This window comes from Vanessa cardui, chromosome 16 (assembly GCF_905220365.1).
Source record: "Vanessa cardui chromosome 16, ilVanCard2.1, whole genome shotgun sequence".
NCBI classification, from domain to species: domain Eukaryota; kingdom Metazoa; phylum Arthropoda; class Insecta; order Lepidoptera; family Nymphalidae; genus Vanessa; species Vanessa cardui.
This window is the reverse complement of record NC_061138.1, coordinates 9,754,486-9,781,119: the sequence shown is the minus strand read 5'-3', so window position 1 is coordinate 9,781,119 and position 26,634 is coordinate 9,754,486. Positions and strand designations below refer to the sequence as shown.

Here is a 26,634-nt window from a genome sequence, read left to right as displayed (position 1 = left end):
TGCTATTTTTAGTGCCCATTCATAAAATAACTTCCGGGACCTTAAGGCCAAACTTGTTAGGATAACATCCTACATGGATGTTACATAAAAGTGAATCGTCATCGAGTACTATATAGTTAAATTGTAAATGATATTTCAAATAAGATGACCAATGCACAATATTAATACAGTACCAACATATAACTTTATATTTACAATTAATATTGTTATGGTAATATTTCAAAAGTTATCAGAATAAAAATGGTACTTTTTTCCTTTTAATTTTTTGGTATAAAAAATTTGGCAAAAAGAATAATTATAAATACTTAGTCTCGTAGTTTTGTTATTGTTTTTATCTTTATTTCTTTTGATATTTTAATTATATAGCCAATTGAGGGAATTTAAACCATTTTTGACAAATATAACAAAGTAGGTATATAGTACTACAAATTATGTTCTTTGATTTATTTTGGTTTTTTTTTTATTGGTTTTATTATAATTGTCTAAAGCAGAGTCCACAGAGTATTAAGTAACTAAATCAGAATAATAATTTGTTCAAATACAGCAAAAAAGTAACAAAAACAAACTTTATCGTAAAGATGCCTTTTCAAATATTTTAGTATTGGTTCTTGTAATTTTTGATAAGTTTATTTTAAAGGAAGGTGTTATAAAATAACACACAACAATACACATGATGGCAATATCCATTGCAACAATCAAAACAACCAACGAGCCATATGTAACTGATTCTCTGTCAGGCAATAATTACTGTTTCCTTTAAATGTCTTAGTTTTCTAAATACTGGTATCGATTTCGCTGTTGTTTTGTTTTTGTTGGTAAAAGAAAATTTTTGACCAAATTAATGGTATCAACACATGCACTGTTGTAGTTTTCAGACCAAAAACCAGACTTTTTTTTTATAATTTCGGGATAATTTCTTTCTTGAGGTAATTCTGAAACGCCGCGATGATTTTGTGTCTTGATATTGTCGTTTCATTCAGTGTGTTGTCCGCTTGCATTCGGCAGAACTCTTTGGAAAGGGCGAGACTCATCTCAAACCTGATTTCGTGTATCATCCGTATGGTGACTTGGAAGCTACCCATTAGCGAAAATATTTCAAAGGACTATTACAGGCTAAATTAACTAAAAGCAATAATATAATTATGATACAAACAAATTCTCATTTTTACGACTGATTAATGAACTGTTTAACTAGTAAACAAGATATTTAATTGGGTGCAACTTAAGAAGGGCTTATATACAAACAATAGATAAGCTTAAAGTAAATATTTAAAATAACTTGTTTAAAGAATATAAAGTTATTATACAATTGGTAATACAAGTTATAGTTTATTTTCAATTTATTTAATACTAGTTGACTATCACTGCTTCGCTTGCGTTTTAGGTGATTCGCTGTCATGAGTTAGGTAAAAAAGTACCCTATGTCCTTCCTTGGAGGTCTGGAGGCTGGCTTCACAACAAATTTCACAGAATTCGGTTCATTGCTTTAGTCGTGAAAAAAGGGTTGCCATCTCTAAAGTTTTAAAAACAGGATAAGACGCGTCAAAACCCCGGATTTTAGAGTCCGAAAGCCGCACATATCAAGTAGATCTTTTTAACATATTAATTGTATTAAAAACAGTTTAAAATATCATTAATCACCTTTCTTAATCATTCATTATTTTAATAAAACAGAATCATATTACAATTTGTTACAAATTGATTATATAAATCAACTCGAAACCTTCCACGGACGCTTGCCGGATGCCCTCTAATATAGGACAAATCCTGAGAAACCCGGACGAATGGCAATCCTAGAAAAAGCGAAAGATAGACAGACAGAGTTACATTCACATTTATAATATTAGTATACCGGTATAGATTTATCTGAGTGTAACGATCGTAATTAAAAAAGGAAGTAACCCAACTGTGGGATACAGCTAAGGAAAAAGTAATTCCCGTATGCAAGTAAAGTTGGAGGAATTATACGATCAATATAGTTATATTATTATCTGAGCTAAGATGGCCTAGTGGTTAGAACATCTTAATCGGTGATTTCGGGTTCAAACTCAGGCAAGCGCCACTATAAATATGTGCTTAATTGGTGTTTATAATTCATCTCGTGCTCGGCGGTGAAGGCTAATTTCATCGAAATTCTGCCACATGTGAATTCAACCAACCCGCATTGGAACAGCGTCGTGGAATATGTTCCAAACCCTCTCCTTAATGGGAGAGGAGGCCTTAGCCCACCGGTGGGAAAATGTACAAGCTGTTACTTTACTTACTTTATATTATTATGAACGTAATACACAATTATATTGTTTTCTATTCCGTTACGAGTTTAATGGCTTTCAACACAGATCATTTTGCCTGACATTTATGATTTGTTGTACCATATTAAGCTACCAGTTATAGTTACGGTTAGCAGCAACGGGATTAACTTTCATAATTTAAACCAATCCTAGGATTTACATTGCGCGTCATATTTAAACTAACAACTCGTGTCGAAATAAATAAATTTTATTTTACAATATTGTCACAGTTTCCTTTTTTAAATTTTTTAATCTTAATCTTTTCGTGGATTTTCGAAAAGAAATAATATTAACATAGTACTTATAATAAATCGTGTCTACAGCTCATGTTCTATTTATAAACTAATTAGAAAGAAACACAAAAAATAATTTGCATTTTAAATGCAATCTTGAATATTTTATTGTTATAAAATGTTACGGTTTCTGTCTCCAAAAGAATATCGTTTCTTAAATATTGTTGAATTCCGGAATGAATATTACATACTATTTTTACTAGTTGTCAACGCAGCTTCTTTCGCCTTTTAGTGTTCTGTCGCCAGATGGCCTATATCCTAGGTTAGAGTTCAAGCAAATTTCATCAAATTGGATTTAGTGGTTGTGAAAAAGCAACAGACTAACAGACAGGGTCACTTTTGCATTTATAATATTAGTATAGGTATACTCGTGAGTTTTTGTAAGCTATTATTACCACTTGTACAAGTGGCTTAGTCCTTGGGTGTAGTTGACCGCTTATCAGGTGGCCAGGGTCCAACAGGCAATCGGGCAGAGAATAAATAAAAAAAAAATATTAACTTGTAATTTAATCTAACCTCTTTATATTATCTTATTTTAAACATATATTTATTTGTTTTACCAGAACGTTCTATTTATTTGGACGACGATGTATTTACTTTTTAATTAGTAAAAATATGTCAATTTTGTTTATTTATTAGTACTGCGTTATATGTAACGCGAAACAGAAAAATGTTTGGAATATTTTTAATGGATGTGGTATGGTACTGTCATTGCGATAACACAGTAATTCTAACCTTACATTAAAACAATTGTACATATATTCATAGTAGATAGCTACGTGTCTCAATGTTCTCGCGACTATGTCTCGGGAAAAGTAATGTATTGTTTCTGTAATTGCTGTACGAAAGTAGGGTACAAGGCCGCGATTTATATTGCTACCGTGGAGACGGAAGCCGGAGACTTGAAGACAAGTGCTTGCAGATAGATATCACTTTACACATTTACTTAACATCTCGAGCGAATTATTCAACCGGCTAGTTCCAATTTCAAATTGATTAGCGGTTTCGTTCGAAATGTTTGTTTTCGTGCGGAACATGTTCTTTTTTTAAAATGTAGGATTTTAAATTTGATTGTCGAAAATAGAATAATCGAAAATTTAAATGAAATCGGTTAATCAAATAAAATTCTGTGAATATTGCAACGGTTTTTTTATTTATGAAATTATTTCACAAAATCTGTAAGCAATGATGACAATACCACTTACTCACTTATCACCAGTTCGTTGAAATGATAAGAAGTTACAGCAAGGACGTATTGCTTTTGTGGCTGCACTTGATACGGGTTACACGGAATCGACTCCCAAACATTGTAAATTGGGATAAATCTTTAGACCAAACGATAAGATCAGAAATTTGTTGGTATCTGAGGTTAATCCTAAAAAACATTGTAGTGTGAGTTATTTAATCAACTCAGGGTATTTAATTACCACAGATGAGTATTCAACTAGACTAGATTTAGTATCAACATAGAATTCTCTCCAGATAACTTACCTTCTTGGTGTGTTCTGTACTTTTGTAAAAACTATCACTAATTTGACGGTGTGACCGTATTAAGGAAAGGGTGGTAGGTTCTCAAAGCTATGGGACTCGTGAACTTAGAATGAAGAAAATCTACCATTATCAAACAAGTATTTATCGAGAAGGCAGGGTAAGAAAATCGTTTCACAAATAAATCGGTATGGGTCGGGTGACACAGAGCGTGATTTGAGAAGATAGACATGGCAGAATTTCGGCAAAAAATTCAAATCTTCGAAAAAAGTTCGTATTGCCTTAACATATCCATTAATCCATCATCATTAGTGTAGTAAAATTTGTTTCGTCTAGGAAAATAATAACCGGAAACGTACTTGATTATGTATGTTTATTGAGGTTTAGTCTGTTTTAATAACACATTAAAAAAAAGAAAATCGCTTCGAGTATATCAAATGGTAATCTTTAAGATGACGACGTATCGAGTGAATTAAACAAGGTAAACCCGTTTAATATGATAATCGATTTCCATTAAATGTTTTATCGAACAGAGTTGACCAAGTAAGCTCACTTTCACCACATTTGGCTTGCCATAAGGTCACATTGGCAAAAATTAGTTCCTTATTTGAAATTTCTTATTTCCGGTATTTAACATTACCACTATGGTGTCATGATGCAATTTTATGAAACCATAACGGAAATAACGTACGCGGTATATTCGTTCACCTTCATACTTTGTTCTTTATGGTAAGTAATATAATACCAAAACATATTATATATTCTTGTTCGAGAGATTTGTACTCAACTATGGTATTAAGATTCCATAAGACCTTTTTTTTGCAAGCTTGATGATATTTAAATGAATATGCAAAGAGCTTAGTGTTTTTAAATTAATTTATTTTTTATACGTTGAATAATCAACAAGCAATTAATTTAAAAGTTCCTTATATTAAAAGAAAAGTAATAAGAAATAATTTGTTTTTTTTTTTCAATCTACAAATGCATCTGCTTCTTGATATTATTCCAAGTTAGAGGTGTCCAGGACAGAACCGGCTTCCGCGTGACGTGTTCTGAGCGCGACTAATGGGTCGCTTCGCGCCAGTATCGTTCTTATCGTCGCGCTAACAGGTGCGCTCTGAGTACTCTTGCGTTTCTCTGTTATCCTGGTACTTTTCGCGACAATCCAAACAAGGAAAGTGGTGTGTTTAGTGTATGTTAATTAATGTCGACCTGGAAATCGAATATTCTCGCAACCCAAGCCGATAACTCCTATAAAAGGTAATCCGTGACACCTATAAAATATATATATTTTTTTATATATATTTTTTTCGGTATCATTTACGAAACATGCAATGGACGCAATTTATCGATATAATCGCAGCCGTTAATTTCACTGGTCGCGCATTCAATTATCGTTAAACTTTACATCTATCTGTTAAATTGAGAGAAAGTCGCTAAAATAACTTAATCGAATACAACAAGATATTTTGTCCTTGTTTGTATAACTTTCTTCCAACTATCCATAGACATAATTTGTTTTTGAATTAAAAAAAAAAAAAAAACTAAAATTGACATTAACATAAGCGATGATGAATCGAGCCGTTACTTTAATCTAGACATGACCTTAACAGTCATGAATATTAAATATGGTTTAAACGGACATGTCTCGCACTTAAATAGTCTGTGTCGATGAACTTGATAGTTGTTTAATAACGCGCTACATTTATCTATTATCGTATTGTCATTAAAAATAGCAACTAATCTTTTGTTCAGTGCATAACTATAGACGAAAATAAAATTGATAAGGTTGTTTTGTCGCACAATTAAAACATATTATCTGTTCAAAAGAAATTTTGATTGAGGTATCATTCGTTAAGTAACTGAACCATATGAGATTTAGAAAGACGTTTTCTTATATGATGACCAACATGGTATTTTGAAGACTTAAATCGAGATTACGAGAAATGATTAAATTTACCATTATTATTTCAAACAACAAATAAATGATTCGATGTAATAATTAATTAAAAATTTCAATGGGTTTAATAGCTTAGCTTCACATAAACTAAAATTTTAACATTTAATGAACTAGTTAATGTAAATAGTAACTTGTTTAATTAGTAACTCCTCTATTTGACCGTGTGACCTATCTAAATAATTCGCGTTCATTCGAAATTGCGAATGTAACATCCAAAATAGTTAATAGCATGACAAGAATGAATTAAAATGTTGTAAACTTGTTTGAAATGTTGCATACGTCCACAAAAGGACAGATGTTTTAAGAAATTGTTGTAAGATAACCAAACATACCGTTTTTTATTTCGGAAGCTGCATCTGTAGTTCGACGTTAAAAAGGCGGATCGTGACTCATAAATTCGAAAATGGAACAATTTGGATCAAAAGTTGATATTATCATGAGTTAACTAAAGTTTCTTTAACGTACCCGTTCCAACCGCGGCTCTGCGTGTTACAAGCGGTTGCAGATGTTACCTTATAGCCTAATGTACAGCTACACGTATGTATGTAAAATCCATCATCAATCAAATTCATGAGGATCAGTAGTGAAAATGTAATAAACAAACAAACTGATGCATTTGTAATATTAGTTAGTATATCTTTGGATTGTTTTCTATATATCGTGTAATTACACTGTATAAAATAACATATATAAATGTTTTTCCATTCTTGTAAAACCGTCGCCGTCCACTGATCTATATTTATCGTTGAATCACTCGCTTTGTGGTTATAAATCTCAAAAGAAGTATATTCTATGACATCCATATTAGCATTACGAGTTATTTTTAACTCGCTAATGCTTTACAAATATTATATTCGATTAACCAAACCGTTCGCTCAAAATAAATATTAAAACAGAAAATTATATTCAATTTTAGAATGTTATAAATGTATGGATTTTTTTAGTATATTTTTTATATAAAAGGAACGCATTCTATTTTCGTTTTTTTTTTTTTAATATAAACCGATCAAATGCTCATTGTAGCTTAAAGTATACCTAAAGACCTTTTATGAAGAGAAAATTGTTAAGGCGAGTCGATAAAGTTGATGTGACGTTGCATGTGTTTACACGATATACGACGCAGTGCGCTTATTACGACAGTAAGGATGTGCATACTTTTCTTGGTTGAGCAAGGAGAGCTATAGACCTATCCTACATATGTATATTATTATTAAGAAATCACTGTTTTGTAATTTTATATGCTTACTCATATTGATTTTACAATTCTGAAAATAGTATGATCGATCGTTTGTTGATTATCATGTTTGTATGTATGATTATCATTTGTAATAATATTATTTTTTGTTTAATTAGTGTGTTTGGGAATCGCCACGATATTTATAGAAGTAAGGTAATCTTATCAATGAAAGGCAACAAAATTATGTTGAAAATAATTTCCTGAAACATTCGATTGTGAGTTTCGTACTTATACTTATTGAAGCCGAGTTTAATGCTATGAGTAGAATACTCAACCGTACCGAAGATTGTGTGTTAAAAAAGGAACTAAATTCTTGTATCTTGTTTCTCTTTCAAATATTGCGAAGAAACCTGCATGTTTGGCGCACCGAACGCATTAAAGAATCTTAGCGTTTTTCTTTCTCAAAAGGACGAGGCCTTTGCCAGGTTATATTTACGGGTTTTAATTTGATGTATTGCTTGAATGAAAGAACAATGGAACATAAAAACATATCTCGAAATTAACGGTACCTTTATGGGACTGCAACGAAACTCGCGTTTTTAAGCTCTCCGCACAATCGTAATAATTGAAATAGGAACTTATTTAAAAGAATAAGTGTTATTGTAATATTGTATCGAATTTGATAAAATATGACCAATTTATAATTCGAAATTTATTATTGTTGATAAGATAAGAGAAAGTTTCCGATTTCGCGTGGTAAATCAATCCACCATGGGGCAAGTTGTTCGGTTTGACATTTGCAAAAAAAATAAAGTGTTTTCGCATAAAACATACTATTTGGTACACGAAAACAATTATTGGATTATAAAAAAAATCGTTAAAATCAACGAATGCTAAATTCGTTAATTTTCAAGCGTTCTGGTTCCATTACTTCTTGAAAAATACCAATTAAAATTTTTATGATTCAAAATTGATGCAGTATTTGATTTTATTTTATTTCACAAGTAGTGAATGTATTGTAAAAATAATTATTAAAAATGAAACGGTGGTCGTAAAGGTCCTTACAATGAAGAAATATATCTAGGGTTATATTTATGACGTGCCAAATTAATACTCAATAATGTATGTTCATTATCTTTATAATCATTATTTTACTTTCATAAAGTGGTATATGATTACGTCTTTAAAATTTTATAGGACTCTGACGAAGAAATTTAAATTAAAATACTTAATTGTATATCGAAGAAAACACAGACATGAAGCAAGTCGTGTGTTAATTAATAGATAATTCTGTTGCGTCTCCCAAGTCAATCACAGTCCAATACTGATTACGAAAAAAAATCCATTTATTTAGTTAGGTATCTTTGTTTTAATAATAACACTTATCAATATTAATTGTAAAAGAATAATGTACAGTTATTCCAAACCTGACCTACTTCAAGTGACTACAGATACTTCCAAATGCGGATGCTGATTGGACCAATTTTTTTTTGCGAGTCGTATTTATTTTAAGTCTCGTTCGCCTGTTGTCACAGCGACTATACATTCTGATAATATATATAGAACATTTTATTACAATTTGTTTGCATTGTTCTGATAAAAAAGTTCAATTATTTGTAAAGGTATTACAGACTTTTAAGTGCATTAATTAAGTTCTAGAAAAAATAGGAAAAAATACACGTTGCAGGATTATATTTTGTCCAAGAAATGTTTCATACCAATCAAACTAAAAATCTCATTCAAATTGGTTGCGAAAATAAACTTTAGACGTTATAGATTTCAATTTCAATTAATTTATAATATACTTTGTCTAGTATGTATCTTAATTTGTCAGTCGTAACATTATAAGCATAGGAAAATGACGGCGAAACCCTATATATAACTAGTTTACCTTGTCATGTTGCGGAGGTTAGACAATTAATAACCTCTCAATTCATCTATAGACCTTTTTAATATTATCTGGTTAAGATATATAATGTCAACATAAAAAACTGATAAGTCATTCCATAAATGTAGCTTATCGTAATATTAAAATAACGCTACAATTAGAACAATATATATTTTTAATATCACAAATTTCCAAAGACGAGTCGTCACGAGCTCAGTCTTGTCTTTCTCATTGTATTGATTGCTGACTATTTGTATCTCTCAGTATATTCTGAATAATTGCGCAATGCAATTCAAATGACCTTATGGTAATTTCAACATCCAATCCATATTAGTCACATTAATTGACGAATCATTAAATAAACTGAGACATAGAGAAATTGATTTGTTTGAGTGTATATATTATATGTCCATTAGTTGGAGATTAAACCGTTTGACGGGCATTTCTAATCAACTTAATAGCTTCCTAGCAATAGCCAGAGAAGTACGTAGCTCTGATTCATCGTCGACTTTTGTAAATTGCGATAATATATTTGTGCACATGACTTGTGTCTTGAGAATGATTTACAGAACATTAAGTGACTTATTTAAAACATTTCTATATTGGTTAGGTTGTTCGATATTCATATTTATTTGCCCCATAATTCGATTGTAATATTGAAAATTACTTTAGCGTTTTTTTTAAATAACAAATGAAATGAGATATATTTTCCTTTATGTGTCCCATATACCTATGAGTCTATTAGTAAGTAGTCGTCTTCGCTCATATCGGCACTCTAGAATCATTAGCTGTTCCTTAAACAGTAGAACCTCGGTAAGTCGAACGTCGAGATATCGACAGTACTCTACGATTCGATTGAAACTTGTACTCTTCTATTCAAGCCCCAATATCTCTGGAAATGTAGGACCTTTACATTCGAAATCATCAATACTTCTCTCTAAGGTGCATAAAGTACCTACATACTTTCTTATGTGCCGCCTAGGCTCTTCGAGTAAGATATGATTTCCTATGTATCTGTTACACTGGTTAGATTAATTTTGAAAATCGAAATATACCAAAGAGTGCAGAGTAGATGTAAAATAAATACAAAAGAGGCCCAAGGATATATGAAAGATATGGTATATTTGAAGTACCTACAAAACATTTTGACGATAAAACAAACAGTTGTAATTCTACTTTATTTCCAAATATAAAAAACTTAAACGTTTTGACATTTTATTAATAAAATGTACGTGATGAAATTTGAATACTTATAATTATTAATTTCGCATTACGTAAATGAACAAAGAAAGTATCGAGGGAGTGTTTCGTAAAACAAGTTTGTGATGTGAGGAAAGTCTTCCGAACGAACGGTCGACTGCTCGTCGCATTTATGTTTATGAGCTGTGTTAATATTGACATATAGTATTATCGTATTCATATCATATGTCACGGTGAAGTTAAGCTCACGTTCAAAGATAAACTTCCAGGAATGGGTATATTTACAGCGTCAAACACTCGACTGAAATGAAAACATGTTTACGCTTATCCAAAATTAATTTCGGTAATTAATGGGTATAAAATATAATACTATAATGTTTATATATATAACACTTTAACATACGATACAACGAGTTTCGGAGAAAGTTTTAGTATAAAATAACGTCTGCTACTGTTTACATTAAATAAAATCGTAAGTTTTCATTTCAATTTTTTATTTTACTTTACTTTTCTACAAACTGCCAATTGTGTCCAGATTTCGCACTCTTTTTTGCGAAATTTTTAGCTCAATCCGTAGAGAGGAATAAGAATTCAATATCAAATGCGATCCATACCATAAAATATCATAAAACCATTTTTAATATACATTTTTCAATTCAATTGAGTTATAAATAATAACTGCTTGTTCGATAAGGCTTGTTGTATAATCCGATGTTTTAATTGCAAGGTTTTATTAAGGATCATTAAATATGCGGTCATAACAGTCTATCGCATAATATTGTCTCAATAACTACACTATTGCTATTGATAGACTCTAATTAACCTCATACAGCATAGCTTTTGCATTCAATTTATCATTGTCACGTGCAAAATTTATCATAACTTGTTTGTTTTCCATACTACACTTGGATAACTATAAAGTTGCTTCTTCGTATATATCTAGTAAAGTTATGTGATATTTTCAAATAAAATGGCGGAAAAGTCTGATCTATTGGGTTAGCTAAAAGTCTCTACATTTGTGATGTTTTCTTGACCAATTTCGGCTACGACGGCTATTCTCTAGGGAGTTCAGCCATTTGCGCTGAATGTGTACCTAGTAGTATTCAAGTGTGTCAGCAAACATGAACGTACACTTTATTTTCTCATAATCCAATGGGACGTGAAACCTGATTCTAGTCGAAAGACTTCACCTACAGGAAAAAAAGTGTTACGTGCTTGCCGAAGCACGGGTGTGTTAACACAGCCAATTACCGGACTCCGTGCTGCTGACTGAAAATTCATCGACGCAAATATCCAATAATATTTTAACGGTCCGACCTGGGGCTCAAACTCATACCATCGAGAACTGCGGCCTCGTAAGCTATTCAGTAGATTAACGGTGCATCCCATGTGTATTGCCTTAATGATCTCGCTGTTTTCTTATATTTATGTCGTCAGTGTTATCGTTAATGTTCTTAAGAGACACTCGGGACTCCCTCTTTTATATGAAAATGTCCTCGATCCCTTATCGCGAACACTCGAGACCTCGTGCAGAGATCGTTTTCAGTGCGATCTGAATTTATTTTTGTTTCGCTCCCGGAGCGGGATGTGGAGAGAATAATGATTTATGCATCGAACTCTGCAAATAAGTGTTATATAACGATCGTTTCGATTTATAATCGTCTGCATTGGCAATACCAAGATTGATGGAACTCAATGTAGTTTTTTGCATCATGATACGAATGCTATGATGTAATTCATGTTGTTTTTTTGTTAGTCTTAGTGGATTTTTTGCTCATTTAAAAAGGTGAATTGGCTACGATGTGGTCACATGTGCCTATTGGCAAAGTGTTATTGTTATTCAAATTTTCGGCAATGTCGAAGCGCTGCCAATCGACTTCGTTCGATATCAACGATTTGTATTTTTAATTTATTTATGCTTGCTATATAATAGTGATTTAAATTTTAAGTTTATTATTTAAATATGTATACATAAATCGATTAATATTATGTTTCTGAGATTTCAAAGTATCTGCTATTTTAAAATGTAATATTATTAGCAAGATATCAGAACTAAAATTTGGAAAACTAGATAATTTTTTTGCTTGAATTGTTCTAAGGCACTGTTCTTCCAAAATGGTTACGGATTTTTTTTATCGCTATTTAAGGTTGTATTGAAAGTGGTTTATCAAAACCAATAAAACACGCAATTATGTATTTGAATATAATTGAGAATAATAAATCAATGTATAATAATAGTTTCAAAACCGCGAGAAAGCCACTACTAACTAATATATTGAGCACATTTAAATCCTCAACGAGTTTATCTGTGAAGTATGAAATATTGGTGCCATGTTTCAAAGACATTGAAATTACAGCAACAGATAAGGTCGTTTAGTGGGGTATCAGAATCCGTTCCAGTTTGTATTCGTGAGAATGATAACATAGCTGTCATATATAATCGTCATTGGTCTCGTTTAAAAATTTCCTCGAATATTGAAATTGATGTTGTAGCTGACGAGCTCAGTGACTAAGGGATATACATTGGAGATATCTCAAATATGATAAAATATTGCTCGTAACGTCGAAACGCGGTGATTTATAACATCAGCTATAAATACACGTAGGTATTTTAACGTTTAGATGACTTTAAATATCATGATAAAGTAAATTTAGACCGGATATCACAATGAGTACGAATATAAAGGGCATGAAAGTAGCGTTTACGATTGTCCCACAGCTGGGCAGAGGTTGCTTTGGAGTTTATTCAAGTAATATGGATTGGTTGGAGACCATTGGGCAAAGGTCCATTTCACACTGGCAAGATTTTTTTTAATGCTTTTTTTCACTGTTGAACTAGAGATTAATTATAATAAACACAAATTAATGTGACAAAAAGCTAGTGTTCCAGTCAGTAGTGCACTTTGAATTCCGAATGTACAATAATATACCAAGAAGAATCGCCAAGACACTAAGTACTACTGCCTAGTTTCTCTTTACCGACGGTTAAATTAATTTAATTATTATTTATTCTGCATGGAAATTAATGAATGCCAACTTCACGCTTTTTTATACAATTTATTATCTCATATTGTGCAATAGACCGTATTCATGTTTTTCTTTTAAAGTGAGATTTAAATTAATTAATTCATATATTCGAATATATAGAATGGAGATTATCCAATTACAAATTGACGTCAGCCGAGATGACCCAGTGATTAGAACCCGTGCATATTAATCGATGATTGCGGGTTCAAACTCAGGAAAGGACCACTGAATTTTCATGTGCTTAAATTGAGTTTAACATTTATTTCATGCTCGGTGGTGTAGGAAAACATCGGGCGAAAACCTGAATTAGTCTAACTTCAACGAATTTCTGCCAAATGTGTGTCCAGCAAACTGCATTAGAGCAGCATGGTGAATATGTCCCAATCCTACTCCTCAAAGGGAGAAACTCAATCTCAAACCCAAATTCCTTTATTCAACACAGAAGAAGTACACTTATTGATAGTCAAATTAAACACTACCACCGGTTCCGAAAAAGGAACACCTTAACCCGAGAAGAACCGGCGAAAGGCCTTAGCCCAACAGTGGGAAATTTACGGGCTGTTAATGTAAAAACAAATGTAAATTGACGTCAAAGTGATGTTTTTCCTGTAAGGCTTATGGTGTCGTTATGTTTAAACTGAACGACTTTTATTTTCTGCGCTATTAATCTTGCAAAATTGTATTCGTGATAAGTGCTAGTCATCGCGCGGACCCGTTGTTCACTTATGCTTAAACAACTAATTATGTATAGTTAAATACACAGGAATGGTATTTGCTATTAAGTGCTTTCCACACTTGAACTTATAATTTTTTTTGTTATTGAATTAGTCTTTTATAATATAGTTTCGTTTGGCTTTGCAAGTCACTTCGCTAAACAGACCACTAAGTATTCTTGTATTATTTTTTGGACAGTGATTGAGTCGTTGTAATTGGGTATGGATAGATAAAATATTAGTTTCTAGGCTTGGTGTCATGATGCTGATATAAGAAACGGTTATTATTTCTTACGACCGTCTCTCAGGTGTTTTACCAAACTACCCACCACATAATATTTTCTAAAAGTTTTTTTTCTTGATGCTAATTCAGGTAATAATTAAATTTTAGTTGCTTAAATTAGGATATTGATTGTTTCTTAGTAATGTAAAGTAAAGTGACAGCCTGTAAATTTTCCACAGCTGGGTTAAGGCCTCCTCTTCCATCAAGGAGAGGGTTTGGAACATATTCCGCCACGCTGTTCCAATGTGGGTTGGTGGAATATACATGTCGCAGAATTTCGATGAAATTAGACACATGCAGGTTTCCTCACGATGTATTTCTTCACCGCCGAGCTCGAGATGAATTATAAACACAAATTAAGCAAATATATATAGTGGTGCTTGCCTGGGTTTGAACATGCGATCATCGGTTAAACCACAAACCGTTAAACTTTCAAACCACTGGGCCATATCAGCTCTAATAATGTAATGAAGTTATTTCAAAATGCCAAAATGATATTTCATTACATAATTGATGTCTGCCTCATTTATATATGTCCGTGGTGATGGGGCAAATATATTGCTGTCATATCTGTTGAATAATAAAATAGCTTGGTTCTTACAGTTAGAAATAGGAACATTTATGTTGTCGTAAAAACATTACCTAAGTAATTGAATAAAATAGATGAATTAAATTTTCTCAGTAGTAGCCTTAAAAATGTAATCTGTATATCCGATTAGTGGACTATACTATCTTTTTCTTTTGAGCTGTAGGGTTGGATGTTTTTCCAACACGTTGCTCTGATGTGTTTTGATGGATACAAATGTGGCAGATTTCCATCGCACACATGTTTTACTTCAGCACGATATACGTTATAAACATAAACTCACGCTCATGTCTTAAACAACCATTACACTGCCTTTAATATGACTCTAAAATAAAATTAGGTTATTGATTGTTGACGACCTCCGTGGTCGAGATATGTGTACATCGGTTTTCATGGCTACGCCACTCCGAGTTCCTGGGTTCGATTCCCGTACGAGTCAATGTAGAAAAAGTTCATTACTTTGCTGTGGTCTGGGTGTTTGTGGTGCTTACGTTACTTCTGATTTTCCATAACACAAGTGCTTTAGCTACTTACAGTGGGATCAGAGAAATGTATGTGACGTTGTACCATATTTATTTGATATTTTCCTATTCGATCTTTAAAATATAATAATAAGTAATGTAGTAGTATATATTCGTTAAGTTAATGCGTAACCCGGCTCGTGTGTAAAAACAACGTAAGTCATCGATGTGCGCAGACATAATCATTGCGTCTCCGACGTGTGAATCAGACTGTGAGAGATGAACACAGTACGATAAAAACTGTGGAATTGTTCACTTGATTACTTCTAGAGATACATTTAGATAACTATGCGCTTATTTGCTCACTATTATTTAAATATGGAACATTCTAAAAAAAAACTATAGTAATTTTTAATGTTTCACGTGTCCTATATTTATTTGTTTAATAGCAAGAAATGACGGACAGACGTTTTAACAAAAACTGTTTAAAGAAAAGTAATATCGCTCTAGTTCGCTGAATATGAATTAATTAAATTGTTGATGAAGAGATCTTATTGTTTTTATTTTATTTTTATTATTATTCAATAACGTTTTCTTTCCGTAGCCATATATCATATCGGCCAATAATTTCCTCAGCTAGCTTGATTTAAATAATTAACTATCCGCATAGTTTTGTCGAGAGTCGAGATGGCCCAGTGGCTAGAACGCGTGCATCTTAACCGATGATTGCGGGTTCAAACCCAGGCGAGCACCGCTGTTTCATGTGCTTAATTTTTTTGTCTTTATAATTCATCTCGTGCTCCGCGGTGAAGGAAAACATCTTGACGAAACCTGCATGTGACAAATTTCATTGGAACAGCGTGGTGGAATATGTTCCAAACCTTCTCCTCAAAGGGAGAGGAGGCCTTTAGCCCAGCTGTGGGAATTTACGAGCTGTTTTTGTATAGTTTTATCAAAAACATGAAGATACTCTGTAGTCAGCCGATGTACAATAATTTCACCTTAGTGTTTGCTTTTTTAACTATACTGTCTCGTAAATTCAAATTGTTTTTAAAAAAGGCATATTATTCGATACAAGATTGTGTAGATGATAAAAAAAGCGTGGAGTTAATACCTGTTGACTTCCAAGCAGGATACCTTTACATACATATATAATTTTATTTAACTAATATGATTGTATTTTTAATTGTTGAAAAAGAGTAACTACTGAGTATCTTGCCGGTTCTTCTCGGTAGAATCTACTTACCGAACCTGCGGTAGCTTCACTTAATTAGTAATTAGTAATTATAAATAAATAAATAAATAAATAAATAAATATGAGACAACATCACATACATTACTCTGATCCCAATGTAAGTAGCTGAAGCACTTGTGTTATGGAAATCAGAAGTAACGACGGTACCACAATTTAACAATGTTAATTGTTAAATGACGATTCAAAAGTGCTTGTAAAAGCCTACTTGAATAAAGTTTATTTTGACTTTGTATATATTTACAAAATTTCCGTTGAACTTTTCGTATCATCCGCGATGTGATTGATATCCCGAACAAATGGTTCACGCAACGTGTCTGTTCTCTGTGTATTGTTTAAGAGTGATTACTTTATTGATCTATGTTATGAGGTTATCTGTTTAATACAGCACGCTCGTAACGATTAATGTTATCTGGACGATGCATTTATCACACGATGTACGCATTTGCAGATTTATGTGACGAGATATTCGAGTTCGATTTTAATGCGTTTATTAACGTTTGTTCATTAACCTATCTTGGACTGATACGTACCTAAACATTACAGTTTGTGAGTTGTGTGTGTGTGTGTGTTTTACGAAATATATAGGATGTGATTACCTATATTATTATAACAGATACAAACATCATTAGTTCTTTATAGTATGTAGTTGTAGCGTATTATATTTTACTAGTTGCCGCCCGTGGCTACTCTCTACTACTCGCGTTTTAGGGAGTTGGTTGTCATGTGTCAGGCAAAAAAGTAGCCTATGTTCAAGTTTGCTTCACAACAAATTTCATTAGATTCGTTTCCGTAGTTTGGTTGTGAAAGAGAGAGAGAGAGAGAGAGCGAGACAAACAGACAGAGTTCCTTTCACATTTATGATATTAGTAGATATAGATTGGTTAATTGCGGGTCATAAAAACGGATAACTTTGTACGTATACGTTTTTACTTGGTGGTAGGGCTTTATGCTAGCCCGTCTGGATAGGTACCATCCACTCATCAGATATTCTACAGCCAAATAACAGTACTCAGTATTGTTGTGTTCCGGGTTTGAAGGGTGAGTGAGCCAGTGTAATTACAGGCACAAAGGACATAACATCTTAGTTCCCAAGGTTGGTGACAGTTGATATTTCTTATAGCGTCATTGTCTATGGGTGATAGTGACCTCTTAACATCAGGTGGCCCATATGCTCGTCAGCCAACCATGGAATACCATAAAAAAAAACGTTTTCAATAATGACATATTATAAAAAAAAATCTCTGGGTGAAAGTGTAATGAAGGCGTCTATATCTTATTTATTGTGTACAGAATCTCTTAACTTTGCCCTGTACTAATATTTATTGTTTTGTTTATGATAATAGTAAATATTAATGGCAGGATTTATAGTTTTATTTACTACTTACGGAGGTTTTATTTGTTTAAGTAATTTGTGTTTCTCTAACATTCGGTTATAGTGCGTTACAAAACAAAGAGAGTTTTATATCTTAATAAAGTAAAACGTTTGGATTTATAATGGCTGATAATTAAACGAAAAATAACATCTTAATTCCCATGGTTGGTGGCGCATTGCTTTTTAAAAAATGGTCAACTTTTTATACAGCGCTTATTTTTACGGGCAATGATGATCACTTACTAGATACCTCATTCATAAAAAACGCAGCCTTAAAAAATAAAGAATCTCGGTTTAGCGGACCTTACTGAAGAATGTTGTAAAGCTGACAATATCGACATATTTGTAAAACCTAAATACGCTAAAAACATTGATCGTAATTGAATAATTGAGAATCCTCTAGTAACAGCCTGTAAATTTCCCACTGCTGGGATAAGGCCTCCTCATCCTTAATGGATGGTTTAGAACATATTCCACCACGCTGTTCCAATGCGTGTTGGTGGAGTGCACATGTGGCAGAATTTCGATGAAATTAGACACATGCAGGTTTCCTCACGATGAATTATAAAATTAAAGACATATTTATAGCGGTGCTTGCCTGGGTTTGAACCTGGAAATCATCGGTTAAGACGTACGCGTTCTATTCACTGGGCCATCTCAGTTCAAAAATCCTCTAATAATTAAGAAATCCAATATTTTCAATCGTAGTTCATACACGCAATATAAACAGCCTTTCGAGCGAATAGTAAGCTACATGCAATACTGAATATGAAACGAATATCCATCCCTAATTGTTAATTATTATTCACATTTAGGAAGGATACCTGCCTGGGCAAAATCGTTTTACCGGTGTACGGTAACATTTACATATATCGAAAGGAGTATTGTAAATTTTTTGTTATAACCAAACATATGTTAATATGATTACTAATTTGAATATAAATAGGTAATTAAATTCATGGATTGGTATAATTGCATGGTATTAACGTGTAATTGATCGGAGTGACTATTTTTTTATCTAAACAGCGTTAAATGTTCGCATGTAGGTATATGTTAAATTAAATAAATGTAGATAACATAAGTTGACATATTTTTTTATGTCACTACTATGTGACATATATCACTTGAAAGTATAAGTTTGTTTGTTAGTTACCTAACGTATCCTTTTAAAAAATGCCATAAAAGTCGATCTTATTAAATATGACTATTAGTAATTTTTTTAATAATTATAAACCAGTGTTAATTTCGATGCTTTGCTATAAAAGTCTAAGAGGAGTAGAGAAATATTTATACAATATAAGTTATATTTGAATCAGATTACTGTAATAGTTATTCTTTTATCTTCGTTATTACGCGTAAATTTGCTAAAGTAAAATAACTTTAGGTATAAATCATGTTATCTATTAATTCGGTAAATAAATTAAAACTACATATTTCCATTCTAACGTAACTGGCAAAAAGTTATTTTGCATATTTTTGTTTAAAATCAGACGAGGTGATTGACCTGATGTGTGTTTGTCTTTTTTTAATATACTTTGGCGTAATGAGAACAGCAACTCTTTAAAACATCGTGCGCCGGAAATTCATTGAGATCTGAGATTTCCACTGTGTAGAAAACGTAGCACTGGATCACGCCACTTCCAAAAAGGAACACAACTATGTTAAATGTCAACAGAGTTCTTTGCCGACTCTTCTTCATAATGTCTACTGATGATATAAATGGCCTTAGGTCCTATTGGTAACATTTTATTAAACCGTTCTTTTAAAAAGTTACGTGATTTTACCTTTTATTATTATGAAAAAACTTGTAAGAAATCCCTAATATGGATATTTTGGTCGATTGAAAATGAAACCAGTTATAAAATGTATTTTCCTCATATTATACAATAGCTTATGATATTCTTAAGGCAGACTGTAAAATACTTGTTTTTTTTTTTATATCTGTTAAAAGATTTCGCGGCCTCTCTGACTCACGCGCTGCATCGGCCTCATCTCGCTCTGAATCTTCATGTCTTATTTTTCGCAGAAACTATTAAACTTAAGATATATAGTTTTATCGATTCATTAATTTTTCCTTTAGTATTATCATAAAAACATGTAAATCTAATTTACAGTCTCTACTACAAACGTAACACTGGAATCGCGTAGTAGTTTGAACAAAATATATTTTGATCAGGCTTCCAGAACAATCCATTTCAATGAACCTGACGTCCAGATTCATTGCCAAAATAAACAACATTTGACATCAAATCGACATATATGTGCCAACGACACAACTCGAAAACTAAAATAGTAATAATTGTTGAAATACATTTTCCTTTATTTAATTCTTCCCAGTCTAATAGAAAGTAATAACTAATACAAAAGCGGTTGAATAACCGATGGATGGGTTGATCCCTAAAAGGCACTTCACAAAGCCCTACCAAGTTTCCTGGTTTACCAATTAGTATAGACGTAACAGTAGAATTGAATATTGGAATGGTATCAAAATCCATTTAATTGAAACAGCGAATTGTTTATTCGGTAATTTTGTCGAATATAAAGATTCCGATTTACTTAACTATTCTTTCATAGGTTATTGTATAGTAGGCTTCTTATTATAATGCTAATGTAACGCTATAGTAATTATCATTTCATTCACACACATCTACGTATCAAATTGAGGGCAAGACAATCAAATGATTTCTGTTTAAAAAAAATTAAAAGTCATAATAAAGCTTACATTTTATCCATGTATATTCAGGATTCATAAATTCAGGCTGGGTTTTTCTATTGTAGGTTAAACAATTACACAATCAATTATATAGTGACTAACAGAAACTTCATAATAATTAATAAGATAACAAAAGAATAATGAAAGATGATTAATAACCAAACAAAAAACAAGCCATTTCTTAAGTGTGACGCTTAATGTAGTGCGTAACACAGCCATTCCTATTACCCATACTTTACGGGAGAAGCGTAACAATGGAACAAAGGTCGATGTGCCTTGAAACGCAATCTAAGCTTCGTGATAAGTTAAACAGCATTGTTTTATTCTCCGATTTTGCTAACCGCCCTCTCTCGTATTGCACGCGAGAATGATGTCACATCAGATCTAATTTCACACGTGCGGTCCACTTTGGTTTTAATGGATATGTGGTTTGAATTGCTGCAAAAAGATAACCTAATTAATTTGTAGAAAATGACTGAATTTGATCTTCTGAAATGTTGTAAATTTCTGCGGTTTTACATTTTGTTTTAAGGTCAAATGAAATAATAAACGAAATACAAGAAAGTTTTAAGTATTAATTTAAATGTTTCAAATTTCAGATACCGCACGAGCTTTCAACGCCTACCTCCAGCCTTAGCCTGTATACATCACTGCCAATTATTCCGCCCTACTACTTGCTAAATGTCGCAATGCTAGACAAGATACACTCTAGATTTAAGGACGCTCAAACCTTCAGAAAAGACAAGCATTGTTGGCGTACGTGACATCGTCTGTACTTCGAGGACGATATGAGTCAGTCCGCGGATGAGGCCCGAGCGGCCAGGATACAAAAATACAAAGAAGAGCGAAGGAAACAACTGACAGCAAGGACAGCGACTCTATTTTCCGCAAATGTGACTGAGAGGTGAGCCAGTATATCTTTTTAATAGAGTTACTTAATTTTGTTTAATTATAATCAAATAATTATCTATTTTTTATTAATTATAATGACAATGCTGGTTTTAAGAAATTACTAACATTTCTACTTCAAAAAAATTCAATACAGCGTAAAGCTTGTATTTGACAAAAAAGTCCAAGCAGATAGGATTGAAATTAATTAATTTAGCTACAATAGATTTAAAGTAAATCATAAAATCGTTTTAATTTCAGGCGTCCAAAGAAAGCAGCTAGCCGGTCTCCATTAGAAGATACAGTAACTAATCTTAAGTCTTCTTCTGAATTAAATCTCAATACAGCTTCTACTTCAGTTCCTATTAGAACTACACGAACGTCACGTCTCAGAGCCGCCGCTACTAACTCTGATTCTTGCCAGTCCCCAAAAAAATCAATTAGAAGCTCTTCAGTGCTATCTCTATTAGAAGAAGAAAAAAATAAATCGCCCAAAAATGCCAAAATATTAGATAGAGATAAAACTCGAACAAATTCCAATAGAAGACAAAGCCATGAAAAAGAAAATTTGAAAAACTCGTCAACCACGAGCTTTTCGGAAAAAGAAAATGGTGCTACTAGATCGAAATTAAAACATTCCATTAATAAAAATATATTAGAAAAAGACAAAAGTAATTGTTTAGTGAGTAGTCCTAAAGGAAAAATTGTTGACGATAAAAACTGTTTAAAATTAGACGAAAGCAAAAAAAGACTATCTTTGACTGATGAATCTAAAATAGGTTGTTTAAATGACGAAGATAAGAGCGTTAATGTCGACGATATATTGAATGATATCCTTGGCGATAAGAACCAATCAATCAATTCGGAAAAGGATAAGTTTGAAGATTTGTTTAATGACTTGGTAGATGAAAATAAGAAAATTGAATGTCAGGTTAATGATGTCTTCGTAAAAGACGAAACTCCGCCGCAGAACAACGAGCTCAAAACTAGTTACAGTAATTCATACATTCCCATAAAAGAAACAATAGCGGTTAATAAAACTGACGATAAGGTGAAAGTGGATAAAGGTGTTGTGCCAAAAGTAGTGGAGTCTGAAGTCGGGTTACTAGGTGCTGTGTGTGTTCGAAGAGTCGAAAGATTCAGTGAATTGCTCAGTAATCTTTGTTCACCGTGCGAAGCTGATGTATTGTTTGAGGATATTCTCGTTGAAAATGGGATAGACGGTGAAAATAATTCGGTGAGTAAAAAGTAGAATAAAGTAAACGTTATTAAATATTATGTTTTTTCAATTGTTAATGACGGAAGTCATTCTAGTTATGTAAATTTAAGACGTAACTTAGATTTAATATCATTATATATAGCTTTGTAAAATTTATATGAGCATTTACTGAGTTTTACTTGAATTTATACTGTTGCGAAGTCTAGAAGGGACAAAAAAAAGTTTTAAAATTAAATCAAAACTTGGAGTATTAATTTTCATCTGATATTTACAGTAGCATCATACCCTAGTGTGTTGCTACTTTTAATTAAGTAGTTATTAAAAGGCTTCTTATGTTACTTCCGTTTCTTCGAAGACAAGAAATCAATACGTGTGGGCGTATAGCACGTCGACTTTATACCCACGCTTAATTTCCGATAATCTTTAAAGTTAAAACTTAGTAAAGAAAATAGTACATTCATCAAGGTTATTCCTACAATTTAATTAACCGATGAAGTCGTGTTAAACTGATAGCGTAGTTCTCGTAGGAAAATAGCAATAATAATCTAGATGTTAAGATTTTAAAGCATAATGATATAAATATAACATATATAAAAATATAATGACGTCTTGCGTGTGACAATGATCGAACCTATAAAAGCGCAAAAAAACTTTTTAAGATTTTAAAAAGGAATACAATTGCTCTAATGACTTTTGTGTAGTGATTATAGTCTGTTACATGATATTTTTGATAATATTTTAAACATTTTCATAAAATATAATTTTTTTATTAACTTCAAAACAGACTCTTTCTCGTCGAAATCTCTGTTTTTTTAAAGATATGGATGGGAACATTTTTACAAAACATGGTCTAATTTTGTTTTTGTAATTGTTTAAGCAACAGTAGCGAGAATCATTTCGTTGATTCTAATTTAATATTCGGGATTTTTATTGGAATATGTTTAAGTAGGCAGACGTATGTATTCGTACTCTATAGGTTATTGTAAACGGATTAACTGTGAAGTAGTTCACAAAACTAATCTTCTTTATACATGTATATCAATAATAATATACGAAATATTATAATTTAATATTGGCTTAAAAATAGCTCGATTGCCTGTTTTCTGAGGCGTTATAGTAACTATAAGAACTATGTTTGTTTACTGTTTTCTTATGGTTTTCGTACTATTATTAATAAGACGCGCAGATGTGATGTAGAAATTGCGAGGAAATGTGCATGCCTCGGAAAAAAATGCTTCCAAATCGTTCCATTATTTCGATGATTCATATGAATTATTAGAAATAAGTAAAATAATGAGACAATCAGTTATTTTGTTTTTATATTAACTGTTGTAAAGGTCATAACTTTATTACGTACCACACCTAGTATTCAATAAAAAAGTGTTATCTGATCAAACGAATATGAGTTAACATTACGTGTTTGTTGGGCACTTTGAAACCCTATCAACATTGTAAAATGCCTTGTCTAATAAATCTTAAAAGGTATCATAAAATAATATCAAAATTAATTTTATATTTATGACTAAATTGTAATAACGACGTATGTCTATATACATCGAAATATGTATTGTACCTTTTAAATATGTATCCAAAACCAACGTTGAGTAAAAAAAGTTGATGATAATGTCCTTCGCTGAGGTCATTCGGTCGCGAATATCGGGCTCATAGAGGACTAGTTAACTGCGCTGGAGATAGTATATTGCACATATGTGCACACATATACACACAAGTGTCCCCTTTATCTTCTGATTCTTATAACGACGGGACGACAATCCTTCTCAATTGCAGGACCTAAGTCTTCCCGTATATTTCGAAGCACGATTACCGACATTTAAATTTCGAAGCAGAATTTTCGGAGACTTTTTTTTTTACTTTTTTTTTTCTCAGGCAAAGTTTGAAAGCTTCGGGACCTAGATACTAATTAACTGTCAAACTTACGAGTCAGTCGTTCGTGAATAATGTCGATATGCGATTTCTGATTAGTCTTCTACAACTATAACAAACAAGTTGCCCTCAACATGTCATACTTGACACAATTCTGCTCGTTCATGCTCTATTGGCAGCCTTTTATCTCCTATTGGACATAAGGAAGTCTACTTAAGGGCAAACTGAGTCTAATTTAATAAGAATGATTTATAAGTTATTTTGTAATGGATTTGAAGTTGCTATAGAAGATGGATTATGTAGATCTTAACTGATGATAATGAGTTCGATTAATCGTAAGCAACTTTTTACTTAAAATGAGTAATTAGTAAACAATAAGAATTGTTTATATTTAGATCGTGTTTTATTTTTGATATATTTGAAATAATGACGAGCGTCGTCACTATCGTAACAAATTGTATACTTTGAACTTAGATAATAAAGGTATTAATTTAGGTATAGGATTTATAATAATAATATTTCTTTAGTCGTATAAATCAATTCTGTTAGGAAACATTTTTACTTTGTAAATGTGACGATTCTGATAATTATCAGTAATATAAACACAAAATCAAACTCCTTTAATATGGAAGTATTACACTTCATTATTGTCAAATAAACACTGCCACCGGTTCGGTAAAGGCAACATCCAGACCTCAGAAGAACCGATGAACAAAATAATCATCCCATTCGTCAGTAGTTGGACATAAATTAATTAGTGGTAGCAACTTTTTGTCGAGCGTCTGTGAAAATGAATTAAACCTGATCTACAATTCGAAGGCCAGCTAATAATAGTAGACTTGTTTTAATTTTAAATATAATAGTAAGTTGTTAAACTTGACTCTCCGTTAGTTATTACCACATACCAAATATGGTCATCGTCGTACAACCTTCACCTCTGCACGTTGCTAGCTACAAAGATAATCTACACTCAACGGCTATTCGCTTGGCTTTTGTGAGGAAACTGCTATCAGCTATTGAAGCCAAGGTTTCGTCTTAAATTTATATTACATATTATAATGTTTCCTCTACAATAAAACATTTAAATAATTGTCACTACGCTGATATGTTAACAATGTCATTTCCCTTATAATATTTTTGAGATAATTTGTTTGTTGACAATTTGTTCCGTTAAATATTTCCGCAAATAACAAAAGCATATTATAATAGTATATAACCATTCTCCGTATAGTTGTCTTAGTAACTTTAGTATTTTTTTACATCAGACTTTTTATTCCCGTTAGGTGTTCACGCAATTTCAGGTCTATAAAAATGTATGTGTGTGTTGATATGGATAATATGTCGAATGACCTGTAAGGTACACAACATAACTGTCATTCGTTAGAATGTCAACGCGCCTCCAAGCAATGTTACATTTCTCATGTCCTTATTTAAATTATTTAAGTTCACTAATCCTTAAAACAATAGCTAAATGATATATTTAAATTTGGTAGTAGAGTAACTTGTATAAAGGAATGTAAAACAACAATATCGTTTAAGTGTGTTATTTTTACGACAAATAAACGCAACGTAATGTTGTCAATACGTAATCCGTTCAATAAAGCCCACCGTTTTACTGCAATTAGGCCACTGTGATCGCGTTCGATAATCAAACTTATCACATGCAAAGGGGTCAAGTGTTCGATCGTATATGGCCATGTCATATTGCATGTAAATTATCGAAGCTTCATTTAAACGCCTCATATGGTACTGCCTCTACATGGTAGGAGCTTGTAGTATGCGTAATTTGTAAGCCAATTATGTACAGCGTCCGCGCGTTTAATTTTTATTAAATAATTTGTTCGCCTTAATAGTTTTAACGGTTAAGAGTCGCGAGTTCCATTGAAAGAGATAAATCAATTACAATTTTTTATAGGTATTTCATTATTTTGATTCT

At 32.2% G+C, this 26,634-nt stretch overlaps 1 protein-coding gene across 4 annotated transcripts in view; it reads left to right on the top strand.

Moving 5' to 3' along the window:
- Window positions 1-26,634, top strand: part of LOC124536027 (supervillin-like) — a 208,404-nt gene that overhangs the window by 1,338 nt on the left and 180,432 nt on the right. For 3 of the 4 annotated variants that reach the window (XM_047112411.1, XM_047112410.1, XM_047112408.1), the window contains exons 1-3: window positions 5,149-5,332; window positions 21,307-21,611; window positions 21,857-22,832. In XM_047112411.1, the coding sequence (XP_046968367.1) occupies window positions 21,496-21,611; window positions 21,857-22,832 (1,092 nt within the window). In that variant the 5' untranslated portion in view covers window positions 5,149-5,332; window positions 21,307-21,495. Of the gene's footprint in view, window positions 1-5,148; window positions 5,333-21,306; window positions 21,612-21,856; window positions 22,833-26,634 lie in introns of those variants that run through there. The other variant, XM_047112409.1, reaches the window with a different exon arrangement.